Below are 13373 nucleotides of genomic sequence, written 5' to 3' on the forward strand. Positions count from 1 at the left end.
AAGAGGGAAGGAAGGGGTCGCAAGGCGGGGAGGAGGTTCAGCTGGGGACTGGCGGTGGGTGGCAGACTCGTGAGCACGGGGTAGGCCAGACCAGTTAATATTAATAAAATTGGGGGGAAAAAATCCAATTACCTGGGTGGGGAGGGCTGGGGGATGCTCCGAAACCCCAACTCCTCCCCCCCCAGTCTAAGGACTCAACTCTAGAACCCTTCCCTCAGCGAGGCAGCTCTAGCTCCCTTGGGATTAGAACCTGCGGAGCCCCGGGATTCCAAGAGACAGCCCGCGAGACCCCCGGGATGGGGAGGAGGGGGAGTACATTTCACCCCCCCGCTCCCCTCTCCAGCCAGTCATCCCAGAGCGGCGTGTGCGAGGAGGCATTTGCTGGTGACACAAAGACTTCTTGGGGAGGGAGGGCGCCGAGGACCCCCTCCAGAGACCCTGTCCCGGGGAGCCGCAGCCACTGCAGCCAGAGGGTGCGTTCCAGGAGCCAAATCCTGTTTTTCCCGACTGGGCCGGAGGCCGCCAGCCGGCTAGCCCACCTCCCTCTCAAAGCTGCTGTGCCAGGCAGCGGCCACTATGGCCTCCTCCGCCGGGGCGCCGCGTTAACCCCTGCCCGCCGGCCCAGCCCGGTTGCTGATTGGCTGAGGCGCGGTCCGGGCAGCAGGACGCTCCCTCCCCCACCACTCTCCCTCCCCCCCCCCCCCCCCCCCCCGCGGCTCTGTCACCCCCCCCCCCTTCCCACACCGGCTACCAAGGCCACCAGCACCGGTACAACTACTACCCCCCCCCCACCCCCCCCCCCGCCTCTTCACCGTGCAAATCTCGCGAGGGAACACGCGGTTTCACTAGTGTGTTTACACCTATCACTACTAATCCGGACCGAACCGATCCGGATTAAGGGGCCGGAGGCGGGTCCTAGGCTTCTGCGGTTCCGACCCTCCTCAGCCCAGCCCCCCCCCCCCCCGGCGTCGCCTCCCCCCCCCCCCCCCCCCGCCCCACCTCCGCGTCTGCCACCCCCCCCCCCCCCCCCCCGCGCCTTCCCCGGCCTTTGTCCGGCGCCAGGAGGCCGGTTCCGCGGCCCCCCACGGCCTCCCCGGCCCCAGCCCCCTTCGGGCGGCCGACTCGGTACGCGAGCCCGGGGATCTGCGGCCTCCCCGCCCCCTCCCCCTCCCCGTTTCCCTCCCTCCCTCCCTCCTTCCCTCCCCCGCCCGCCCGCCCTCGCGTGGAGCCCGGCGCCGGCGGCGGCTGCCCGGGCGGGGGGTTGCGGCGCTCAGGAGAGGCCCCGGCTCCGCCCCGGGCCTGCCCAGGGGAAGAGCGGAGCGGCCCGGAGCCGGGTCGGGTTGGGTCGGGGCCCCTCCAGGGAGGAGCGGCGGCGGCGGCGGCGGCAGGTGAGAGCTCGGCCGAGCCAAGCCCGGGGCGGGGGCAGGCGCCGGGCCGGGGCCGGGACCGGGGTTGAGGCCGAGGCTGGGCCGGGAGGGCCCGGGGCTCTCGTAACCGTCCCTGGGCCCCCTGGCGCACATGGATCCGGGAACTGGGCCCGAGGCTTCTCGGGCCAAGGCCCCGCAGCGGCTCCGGGTGGGAGCTGCTGGGAGAGCCTGGGCAAACCCAGACCGAGGAGCGCACTTCGACCCCCGAGGTCCCCGGCCGCTCGCCCTCTAACCTTCCTGCCCTGCTCTGCCCTGCCTGACAGGTGGGGCCGAAGTTGGGGAAAGTTTGCGGCGGCTGGCAGTGGGCTCCGCGAGCAGGCCCCAGCCGACGGCGGCGCTACGAGGCCCTGGGCAGGCAGACGGGCAAGCGGCTAGGTCCCTGGCCCGGCTCTGGGGCTCGCCTGGAGCCGAGGCTGGAGAGGGACGAGGGGCATTTTTTTTTTTCCCAAACGTGATTTGACATTAAACGTAGCAACTGCCGAGGCGTTATTTTGTAGGCCTGGACCGGGGATGGGAGTTGGAAAAGATCCGATGGATCTCGTAGTTTGAAAGAAGGATGCAGCCTTGACGAAACCGGCCTCAGTTAATGAGAAGGGCGAGACTTCGAGGAAGGCCGGTTATTTGAGGGGAGCTGAAAGTCTTTTGTGGTATTTACCGCCCCTCCCGCCTAGGAGAATTCCGCTACACTACAGTGTGTTTATGTGTGTGTGTAATGGGGGTAGGGGGAAGGTGCGGTGAAACTTTAGAATATCTACCATTTCTATCTTCTATGGCCTAGGCTCTTCATTCAGCAAGGGAAGGGAAATGAAACTGGAAGGATGTATATATTGGTTGTTACTGGAAATTGTAGGCATGTTAGCTTGCCAAGGAGAGGTTTGAATCATGGGTCCACTGAACTTTAAAGTCATCCTATCACCCCTCCTCTTCCCATCCCCTCCCCTATTTGCATCCTCTTAACTGGTTAACTGTGTTTTTGAAGGTGTCAACTGTAATAGTGGTACATCTCTTCTGCTCCCACCCCCCACCCCCAGATTTTGTGTCAGGGATTTCCTGTGGGTCTTATTTGCAGAGGTTAGTCCATGAATATAAATGAATAGGTTTGCTGAAAGTAGCTGGTATGTTTTTTAGTAATGAGAGCAATTTTAAATATGGTGTACTCTTGCCCCTCCCTGTTTGGAAGGAGTGTTAAAAGACAGATGTGTAGAGTCTAGGGAAATACAGTGCTGCAGGGAGTGGTCAGAAAAAAAGAATTAGAAAAAGGATGGTTTTATGTATGGATATGTTTGCTCTACTTTCACTGAAAGATGACTTTATCATCAGTGCCCCATTACATTAAAAATGAGCAAGGCATTTTCTCCTGAGACCTCTTCAGAGAAATCATAGTATTATTTAGAGTTGTCTGTGGCTTCTGATTCATTCTATAGTCTTATGACATTATCATTAATGATTCATATCTTTATCTCTTAGGGAAAGAAAAATCTAAAGCCACCTACCCAGATTCATATGCTTAGTATATCTTTTCTTGCAGGGCAGGGGGCAAGCCCTTATTTCCTTTACCCTTTGCCTCTGCTTTTCCCAACTTCAGAGAAGTTTTAAGAAAGGATGAAGATATTTCTGTCTTAACAGCTAAAGTTTCTCAGATTTAAGGGTGAATAAGATATTCTTAAAATTATAAAAGATGATTTCTAAATACTGTTTTATTTTCTTTGTAGCATAATAAAATTTATTACTTAATGCATACTTTATTACTTTGAGGGGGTTAATTCACTTGACCATTCAATGATAAAGTCACTCTTGAATTTTGTCAGACATAAAGCCTGTTTTTACCATTTTGAAATTTTCATACTCATATCTTTTTTTCTTTTTCTACTAGAAATGATGGAAGAATTGCATAGCTTGGACCCAAGGCGGCAAGAACTATTAGAGGCCAGGTTTACTGGAGTGGGTGTTAGTAAGGTGAGTAAAAGTGATGCTAATGAACACATTTCCTAGTCTATATTAAACACTGATGTTATCTGTATATATATGTAGATGTACATGTGTGAATGAATTGTGAATGAATTGGAATGGTTCACCTACTTGAGAACAGCTTAGTTTAGACTGTATTTTTGGTTCTGTCTCTGCTAGTCACTGACATACTTTCTGTAAATCAGATTTTTTCTTTTTCGGTACCACTGATTTTATTTTTAAAAATACACGCACCTGTTGTCAGGTTTAACTTCACGTTTGTTAACCTTTTCTGTTTTTCTTGGGTAAATTACTATGCATCATATAGTAGTATCATGTACATTGTAGTTCTTAAACTTTCTAGTTTGTGACTTTTTTCAGTACTTGTACAATATAGTATTGATCATAAGTCTACAAAGTCCTTATTCCACAACATAGCAGATTCTACTTAGTTGCCCATTTAGCCTGCTTTCTCCATTATAGTTTATAGTTTAATTTTCTTTAGGGGAGGTTTGGAGAATAGAATGAGATTAAGTAGTGGAAGGTGTATTATTTTGAGTAATATGTATTCTATTACGTTTTCTTAAATTTAAAGGCCATTAACAATCCAAAGTCCCAGATGACTTGGGTTCAAGAAGTGTGGATTGAATTTTAAAAAAAATTTTCATTTGTGGATCACCATATGGTAGACCATTCTTTGCTTTAGTAAATTAGCTTTTGCTTGGAGGTAGTACCGAGGATTGCTGTCATTGGACATGTATCATAACTGGTTGGTGAATTGATTGCACAAAACAAACCTATTTAAGATTAAGCTTTGTTTGTGAATTCTTATTAAGGTAGAAAGTAGAAGAAAGCACTCTCCTGAGTGCTTCTCCATACTTTGATGTGCATCTGTGTATATGAATCTCTGATACAAATTTGGTTGCTGGTGTTAAATGATTGGGTTATTAATGATATAAATGATTGATGAACTTAGTGCAAGCTTTGTAGCTCTTGTTCTCTTTAGGGATTATAGGCATTTAAATCTACTTTTCCTGATTTTTGTAACAATCTGAAGAAGCTATATACTTAAACATTGTGTAGTCAGGTTTCATGTGCTGATTGTTATTAGTAAATGTGATTAAGGAGTACCCTGTACCTTCAGCTAAGATATTATTGCATGAGAGATTTTTCTGTTGGAAAAATACTACTCTTTGGTTCATTTGCATACTCAAAGGATATTTTGATTTAGAAAACCATATACGTCCAGTTTCTTGCTTTAATGTCCTCATGGAGAATAATGTTCCTAGATATTATATAGTGTAAGTTTATGACCAAGTTGTTTGGCGCTTAAATTTATTGGACTTTGTTATTATTGGTGTGGCTTGGAGTTTTGAGTACTTAGATCAGTTTTGCTATTGGAAAGAGCTTGTCAGTTGAGTGTTCAGTGGCTGATTATACCAAAACTGACCAAAATGCCCTTCCTGGGTCACTTTTCTAGGTGTGTGGTCTCCCCCTACTAGAATGTGAGCTCTTTGTTGTTTGAGACTGTCCCATTTTTTTGTATTTGCTTCTTCAGTGCTTACTAAACATTGTGTCTTCTCCATAGTAAGTGCTTTTTCATTCATTGATTCATTGTTAGCTGTATTGCTTACTACCAGTGCAACATTTTATAAGTCATTTAATTTCATTTTGTCTTTAAAATAAGGAGATTGGAATACTGTGGTAGAAAAAAACATGATAGAAAACTACAAGTTCTGTTCTGGAGAAATAGGGAAGGATAGATGATTTATTAAGAGTGAGTGTTACGTTAGATATTTGTGAGAGAGAAATGTGAACTAATTCATACTAAGTATTGGTTGTACATATATATGTATATTAAAAGTATATATATTTGGGGCATCAAGTTAGATAACCACTAGTTTGTAACAACTTTTTAAACTTTAAAGCACTGTATAAATGAAAACAATTGTTATTCTTTGCTATTCTATACTACATGTATAACCTTGGGTAAATCACTTAACTTTCCTGGGTTTCCTTATCTGTAAAATGATGGGAGTATGTGGGGAAAGAGAGGTTGGTTAGATGGCCTCTGAGGTCTCTTCCAGCTCTAATCTATTATGCTATGACTAGATGATGTTTGAGATCCCATTCAATTTTAGATTCCATGATCTGTCCTTCACTGTTCGAGTTTTTAAGATTAAAAATGACTATATATGTATGAAAGGAGTGTGAGGGAGGAGATGGAGGAGGAATGACAGGTTCAGTGCTCAAATTAAGATTGTGGAAAAGTTTATCTAGTGGCAGGAAATCTTAATGTAGTAGTAGCCTTCTGACTGCAAAATGGGAAATTCTGCTTTGGTATCTCTGCAAAGGGAAAAAACCCGTACCTATTTTTATACCATTCATTGTATATGGTTTTTATTATTTCCCAATAACAAAACTATATTGATTGAAAGGAATGATGTTCCAAAAGGAACAGGTAGAAGAGTTTGTGATATCAAGGAAACTGAAAGAAACTTTTTAGTAAATTATATCATAAATAGAATTTGAAGAAAACAGTTGCATTTTGTAGTGGCTTTCAGGTTATTTTACCTGTCATTAGTAAGTCATCATAGCCCTCATGTGCCCCTATTTGAGATGAAGGAAGGGAACTGGAGTGAAGAGGATGCTTTTTTGGGAAAGTTTATTCCCCACCTTGAATTCCTACTGGGGTTCAGGATATTCATAGTAATGCTTTTGAAGAACCCATGAAAGATTTCAGTTTTGCAAAGGCCTGAGAGGTTTTACTTGCATTTTCAGAAAACAGTGACTTGCCCCTCTTAGTGCCATCTAGTGGGATTGGCACAACCTCTTGGACTATTTGTGTTTTTCTTAACTGTTTATTACAGTTTATTACTTTTTGATGTCCATAGAGGGAAGAAAGTAAAGGTTCATGTTATAGACTTTTTTTTTAAAGCAATTGGGGTTAAGTAACTTGCTCAAGGTTACACGGCCAGTTATTTTGTGTGGGTACCAAGTATCTGAGGCCAGAACCAATCCCGGGTCTCCCGACCCCTGGGCCGGTGCCACCTGGCCGTCCCCATGGACTCTTTACCAGAAGGTTTGTGGCTCAGTAGTAGGCACAGTTTTTAAAATTACTAGCCACCATATAACTCTTCAGTCATGAAACTTGCATTTTTTTTGGCAGTTGAATTAGATGTGCATTATAAAAGTTAGGTCTAAACAGAATGATCAAGCATTGTGCTTAGTTGAGTTTTTTCATGGTTCCTTAATTTCCATGGATACTTGGAATAATGTTCAGTTATTCAATTACTTGTGACATAATGCCTCTCATTATCACAACTAGTCTAAAATCTTTTGTACATGGTTTTAGGACGTACTACATAGATACTTCTATGTAAGAATAGAGACTGGACCTGTGATTTCACTGGTATGAAGAACTCTCTGGTGAGGAAGATCCGGTGCCTCTTGGTACCTGCTCTGCAACTATTAGTTTTAGAAATTTGCCTAGAGCACTGGGAGGTTAAGTGATTTGCCCAGGGTCACAGTGCCAATATGTGTCAGAGATGGGACTTGAATTCAGGTCCTCCTGGCTTTGAAACAAAACTCTATTCATTGTACTGTGCTGCCTTTCTCTAAAATACAGCCTTTAATATCGATTTCCTGAATGGGGACTAGTTGATGGCAGTGCTGTGGATACTTTCTGAGTGGTCCAGGAACAACCCTGGGATTAAAATTTCCTTTGGTAATTCTAGAAATGGGATAAAATGGAGTAGAATTCTATTCTACTTCTTAAGAGGACCTGAAACCACTATTTTGAAAAGTAAATCGGTTAAATTTGGTTAGTAGATAAACTTCAAGCTTCCTCATTTTTTATTTGGACACATGAGACATCCTACTTTTTTGTTAAGTATTGACTGTAGGTAACTCATGAAGTATTTAATCTCTATATAGATGATAGGATGTATTTTACATTTTTATAATGCCTTTAGTGAAGGCTTATGCATCATCGACATAGTCTTTGTATCTCTCCTTTCCGTAATGAAATATACAGATAGTCTCTGTTTTCATTTTTATTTTTAGTGAGGAAATTTAGCAAATGCTGTGCAATTAATAGTCTTAGAGATTTTCTGGGGGCACTGAGAGATTAAGGTGCTGGTTAGGGTCACATAGTCAAGAAAAGAAATGTTGTAGACATCTATCACTTAAAAGATGGGGGAAGACGTTTTGGGGTGAGGGGGATCCATTTGCCATTCATTGATGTAGTGGTTCCTTGTCATTTGATCTCTTAGTGCTGTAAGGCTTCACTCTTAAATGCCAAATAGAAAAATAAAAAGAAATAGTGAATAAGAGTCTGAAGTGTTTGGGAGTTAGTTGCATTAATTATACAGTGTTAACTGTTTAACATGGAAGTGCTGATTACAGTTTATAATAGAGATGTAAAGTATATTCCGCTTGACAAATGATTACAAAACATTTCATAGGTAAAAATTCTAATAGGAATTTGAATGTCTATTCTTGTTCCAGTGTTTTTTTTTTTAAGGAATTGTGCTCCTAGATTTGTTATACTTATCCTTATGACTTGCACTTTTTCTGTGTTTGTTTCCTTACTTTGTTTCTTGCTATCAGGACTTCACCTTTAGACAGATTTGGTAGCACTAGACCCATGCTCCTTTTTGGGGATGAACACTACATTCATAAGGTACTGTGTTCATCTCTTCCTCTCCCAATCTAGGTGATAACAGAATCCCCAGCTGCCTAAGCAAAATCCACTTCTGTCACTTGCTACTCTACCCTAGTCTTTCTTCCATATGCACTTTAGCCCTATCCCTTCCAATTCCTTGTGTTCTCTGGAACCTCCTTGTTTTATCATTACCACACTTTCCTTCTTAGAGCTTTTCTTCTCATGTCCTTTTCATCTTCTGGTACTCATGGAGACCTGACCTCCAGAAGACCTACAGGACCTATGGCAGTCCCCTGCAGCAATGAATACATCTTTTTCATTTTCTCTTTCCTCCTTATTACTCTGTATCCAGGAAGGTGGAACAGGCATCCTCCTTGCTTACCATTGTTCTTCTAGATCTTTGCTGCTTGGCACCTTGTCTTCCCTAGAGGTACATTCCTTCTGGATTTGTGACTTTAACCAGATCCTGGTTGTGGTTATCTTGTCAACCTTCAGGTCAGTTCATAAAATTCACCAGAACCCTTGCCTCGTCTAGAGGGTTTCACTATACCTATTAATGCTCCCTTGAACACTGTGGTTTACCAGTTCATTAACTCCTTTAGCTTCCATTTACCTACACCTACATCTTCTACCTCAGCTACACATAGATCTTACCATCATCCACCAGTGTTCTGATTTAGTGATTAAGAATTCAGAATTTCCTACATTGGACTTTACTCAGTTATTATTCTGTCTCTCTTGGTATCTTACTGGTCTTAAATCTCTTTTGCCTCATAGTGGCCTCTGCAGTCCCTCCATTGTTCAGTACTTATACCAAGCCAACCGCCTCTCCACTTCACCCCCAATCCCTTCATTTGCTTCACTTTCCAGTTTAAAGAAACAGACAGCTTCAGTTTTTGCATCACATTACATATCTATACCTCCCTACCCGCTACCCTATCTCTTGATTTTAAAAGGAGGAAAAAAAGCAGTTCAGTAGAGCTAACGCATCAACAGAGTTTGAGACTATATGCAAGTTCCACAACTTTAGACCCTGACCTCTTCAAATAAGGGAGGAAGATATATTTTCTCAATTCTTTTTCAGGGTTAAACTTGGTCATTATAATGATATTGTTTAGCTTTTTTGTTCTTTCCTTTTACATTATTGTATTCATTGTGTATCTTATTTTCCTGGTTTCCTTACTTTACTGTTTGTCAGTTTCATAGAAGTCTTCCCATGCTTCTGAATTCTTCTATTTGTTGTTTATTATAGTATATTAAGATAGGGTACCTTTCAAAGTACTATATGAGATGCATGAATGTAATGGAAGTACCATAGTGAATAGCCAGCCTCAGAATTAGAAATACTTGGTTTCAGTTCTTGCCTTTGATACATATGGGCTGTTGAGCATAGTGGATGGAGAGCTGTAACATACCTGGGAAAGTCATGGAACCTCTTAGTCCTAGGCAGTTCTCTAAGTTTGTAAAATACAGAGCAAGTTCTGATCTACACTGGCAGAACTCATGGGGAATTCCTTATACCAGTCAAACTCAAATAGAAATGTATTCTAATGGTTACATATTGACTTAGAAAGCTACAAATTAACATTATCTATGTAGTATGGTATTTTTATTTTGCTAAATATTTCCCAATTACATTTTAATCTGGTTGGATAAGTATCTTTTGACACCTGCCTTAACACTAAATTACAGTTTTGGTGCAAAACAAAAACAATTCATGTACCACAATTTGTTTACCCATTTCACAATTGATAGGAACCTAACTTTTTTTTTTTTTTTTTTTTTTTTTTACTTTTTGGAGGGTAGAGGCAGGCAATTGGGATTAAGCGACTTGCCCAAGGTGATACGGCTAATGAATGTCTGAGGCCTGATTTGAACTTAGGTCCTCCTCACTTGAGGGCCAGCTCCATCTAGTCACCCCTACCAACTTTATTTCTAGTTCTTTCATGAAGAAAGTGCTGCTGTGAGTATTTTTGTGTCTAAGTGAGATGGCTGTATCAAAAAGGATGTGGGTATATCAGTCACTTTTATTTAAGCATAATTTCAATTTTTTTTTTTTTAAGCAATTGGGGTTAAGTAACTTGCTCAAGGTTACACGGCCAGTTATTATTTCTGAGTGTGGTGCTGAGTATCTGAGCCCGGATTTGATCCAGGTCATCCCGACACTGGAGCCGGTGCTCTTACTCGCTGAGCCACCTAGCCGCCCCTCAATTTGTTTTCCATAATGGTTAAATCAGGTCATAGCTTATTCAGCAGTGTATTTGCCCCAATACTTCAGTCTTAACATTTTTGCCAGTTTGTTATATGCAAGGTAAAAATCTCAGAGTTATTTTTGCATTTTTCTTATTATTTAAAGTAATTTTTCAGTAGTTTGTAGACATTCTCTTGAGAATCCTTTCTTTGTGTCCAATGGTTAGTGGTCCTTGGTATTGCATTTTTGTTTCTCCATTTATGTCTTAAATATTAGATCCTAATCAAGTATTTGATGCAAGTTTTTCAGTATTATTTAATATAAATGATTTATTTCATCTTTTGTTGTTTCTATCCTTTGGTAAAGAATTCCTCCTGTGGTCATAGTTGTGAAAGGTAATTTATCTCATTCTCTTCTAATTATTTTTATGGGGTGACCTATTCTTAATCTATTCTAGTAAGGTTGTTGAAAGTGTTCTCTCAAACCTAACCTCTCCCCCCTTTCTCTTTCACTTCTTAGCAAAGGACCTCACCTCTCACTTGACTGAGGAAAATAGAAGGCATTCACAGTGAGCTCCCTCTTCCCACTTTGAATCTCAAAATCAAATCATCCCCCTTCCTTTCTATTAAAGATTGGTATAAAGGATAAGTGCCCTTCTTACTAAGGACGATCCTTCTACTTGTACACTTACTTTCATCTCTTTTAGGTTCCCTGTGATCTCCTCTCCCTCTTCAAACTTCTGTCTCACTCTTAGGTACTAGTTCTTTCCTTGCTACTTGTAAATATGCCTAGGTGTCCCTTCACTTGACTTGACCATTTCTTCAAGCTGCTCTCTGTAGCTCTCCTCCAGTTTATAGCTAAATTCCTAGAAAAAAATTGTCTGCACTTTTGTTGCCTTTACTTTTCCTTTCACTTGCTTTGTAGTCTTGCTTTTAGCTTCATCACTCACTTAAAATTGCTCTCTCCAAAATTATTAATGATCTCTTAATTGCCCCCAGGTTAGGCTTTTCTTAATGCTCATTTTTTAAAATACATTTTTTGTTGATATCTTTTGTTTAGAGTTACTTCCCCTTGAACTGTGCCTTTTATTAACAGTACATTTCTTATATTAAAGAATTTTAAAAGCTCAGCAAAACTAGCATATTGAAAAAGCTGATTTTATATTTAGTGTTCCACACATAGGTTCCCCAAACTCTAGAGAAGGGGAAGGGGAAACCTGCATTCTCATATCTCTTCTTTGGAGCCAAACTTGGTCTTTGTAATTTCAAAACATTTCCTTTTTTTTTTTTTTTGGTGGTTCTTCCCATTTACATTTTTGGAATCATTGGATATATTGTTTTCTTGACTTTGCTTACTTCATTTTGCATCTTACTCAGTTTTTCTTACATCACAGGTAATATTGAAGTACATTTATGTTTAGTCATCCCCCAATCAATATTTACTTTGTTTCCATTTATTTGCTAACACAAAAAGTGTTACCATAAATATTTTGTTGTATAGAGAATCTTTTTGTTATTGAACCTTGGGGTATATGCCTAGAAGTGGGATCTTAAGGTCTAAAGGTATGAACATTTTAGCCACTCTCTGCATAATTCCAAATTTCTTTCCAGAATGGTTAGACCAATTAACAGCTCTACGAAAAATTCATCAGTATTCCCATCTTTCAATATTGACTATTCTTATCTTTTGTCATCTTTGCCAACTAGTTGGATGTGAGATAAAACCTCAGGGTAGTTTTGATTTGCATTTCTCTTACTAGTGATTTAGAATATACTTTATTTTAGTAGTTTGCAGTTCTTTTTGAAGACTTTATATTCCTTAATCATTTATCTATTTGGAAGAGATTTTTGGTTTTATATAGATATGTAGATAGATATAGCTTAATATCATATCTATATCAGATATATTTGATATAAAGGATTTACTCCCCACTTGATTGGTTTTCTTCTTCTTATCCTAGATGCATTGATTTCTTCTTGCAAAAGTTTTTCAATTTCATGTAATTGGAAATTATTTTTTATCTATTCTCTAATTGGATAAGAATTCTTTTATCCATGTTTATGAAAGGTATCTGATTGGTTTCTCTTCTAGTTTTTTTTTAATGATATCATCTTTAATGTATAGGTAATGTATCTTTACATTTATTTTGCTCTATGGTGTAAGATATTTGTCTAAGCCTAATTTTTGCCAGATTGCTTTTTGGTTTCCCCCACAATTCTTGTCAAATAAGGAAATTTTTTTCCTGGGTAACTTAAGTTTTTTGGTTTATCAAGCACTGACATAATGAGTTCAGTTATTTCTGATAGTTCCTTGCCTAATCTGTTTCATTGATCTGCTTTTCTTTTTTTTTTTAATCAGTGTAACATTGTTTTAATGATTACTGCTTTGTAATATAGTTTGATGTCTGCATGTGCTACTTTCCCCCCCCACTTTTTCCCTTTGATATTCTAGATTTTTTTACTCCAAATTAAGTTAGTTGTTATGTTGTGTAACTGTAAAGTATCCTCTTGGTGGTTTGGTATAATGCTAAGTCTGTAAATTAACTTCAGTATCTCTGCAGTGTTTGGCACTTGGTTGACCATGTCTCTTACTCTGTACCTTCTCCAATTCTGGGTTTTTATGATCTTATACTGTCTGGGTTTTCTGGCCTGCCATTTCTTCTCAGTCTCTTGCTGGGGCATCATACTCATCACCGCAACTGTAGGTATACCTCAATGTTCTCCTCTGGTTCTTGTTGTCTTCTCTGCCATATCCTTTCTCTTAGTGATCTCATTCATTCCCATGTATTCATTTATTTCTAAGCAGAAGACTTTTTTTTTTTTTTTTGCTTTTTGTAGGGGGAAGGGCAGGGCTATTGGGGTTAAGTGACTTGCCCAAGGTCACATGGCTAGTAAGTAAGTGTTAAGTGTCTGAGGCTGGATTTGAACTAAGGTCCTCCTGACTTCAGGGCTGGTGCTCTATTCACTGCGCCACCTAGCCTCCCCTAGATGACTCCTTTTTATATGTATTCTTTTCTCTTTTGAGCTCATGTCCTGCATCACCAACTGCTAATTGGACATTTCCCACTGGTAAGCATCTCAAGTTAACATGTTCAAAGCAATTCATTTTCTCTATCTCTCTCCTGCTCCCTCTATTCTATAAT

General features: G+C 41.1%; 1 protein-coding gene across 4 annotated transcripts in view; it reads left to right on the plus strand.

Moving 5' to 3' along the window:
• The first annotated feature begins 330 nt into the window (after positions 1–330).
• Positions 331–13373, plus strand: part of TLK2 (tousled like kinase 2) — a 188758-nt gene continuing 175715 nt past the window's right edge. For 2 of the 4 annotated variants that reach the window (XM_069076229.1, XM_069076232.1), the window contains exons 1-2: positions 1247–1388; positions 3301–3383. In XM_069076229.1, the coding sequence (XP_068932330.1) occupies positions 3303–3383 (81 nt within the window). In that variant the 5' untranslated portion in view covers positions 1247–1388; positions 3301–3302. Of the gene's footprint in view, positions 474–1246; positions 1389–1824; positions 2075–3300; positions 3384–13373 lie in introns of those variants that run through there. The other 2 variants (XM_069076230.1, XM_069076231.1) reach the window with 2 other exon arrangements.

This window comes from Petaurus breviceps, unplaced genomic scaffold (genome assembly GCF_028583685.1).
Source record: "Petaurus breviceps papuanus isolate PSGF00001 unplaced genomic scaffold, PetGlider_PUasm1.0 90925, whole genome shotgun sequence".
Taxonomy (NCBI): domain Eukaryota; kingdom Metazoa; phylum Chordata; class Mammalia; order Diprotodontia; family Petauridae; genus Petaurus; species Petaurus breviceps.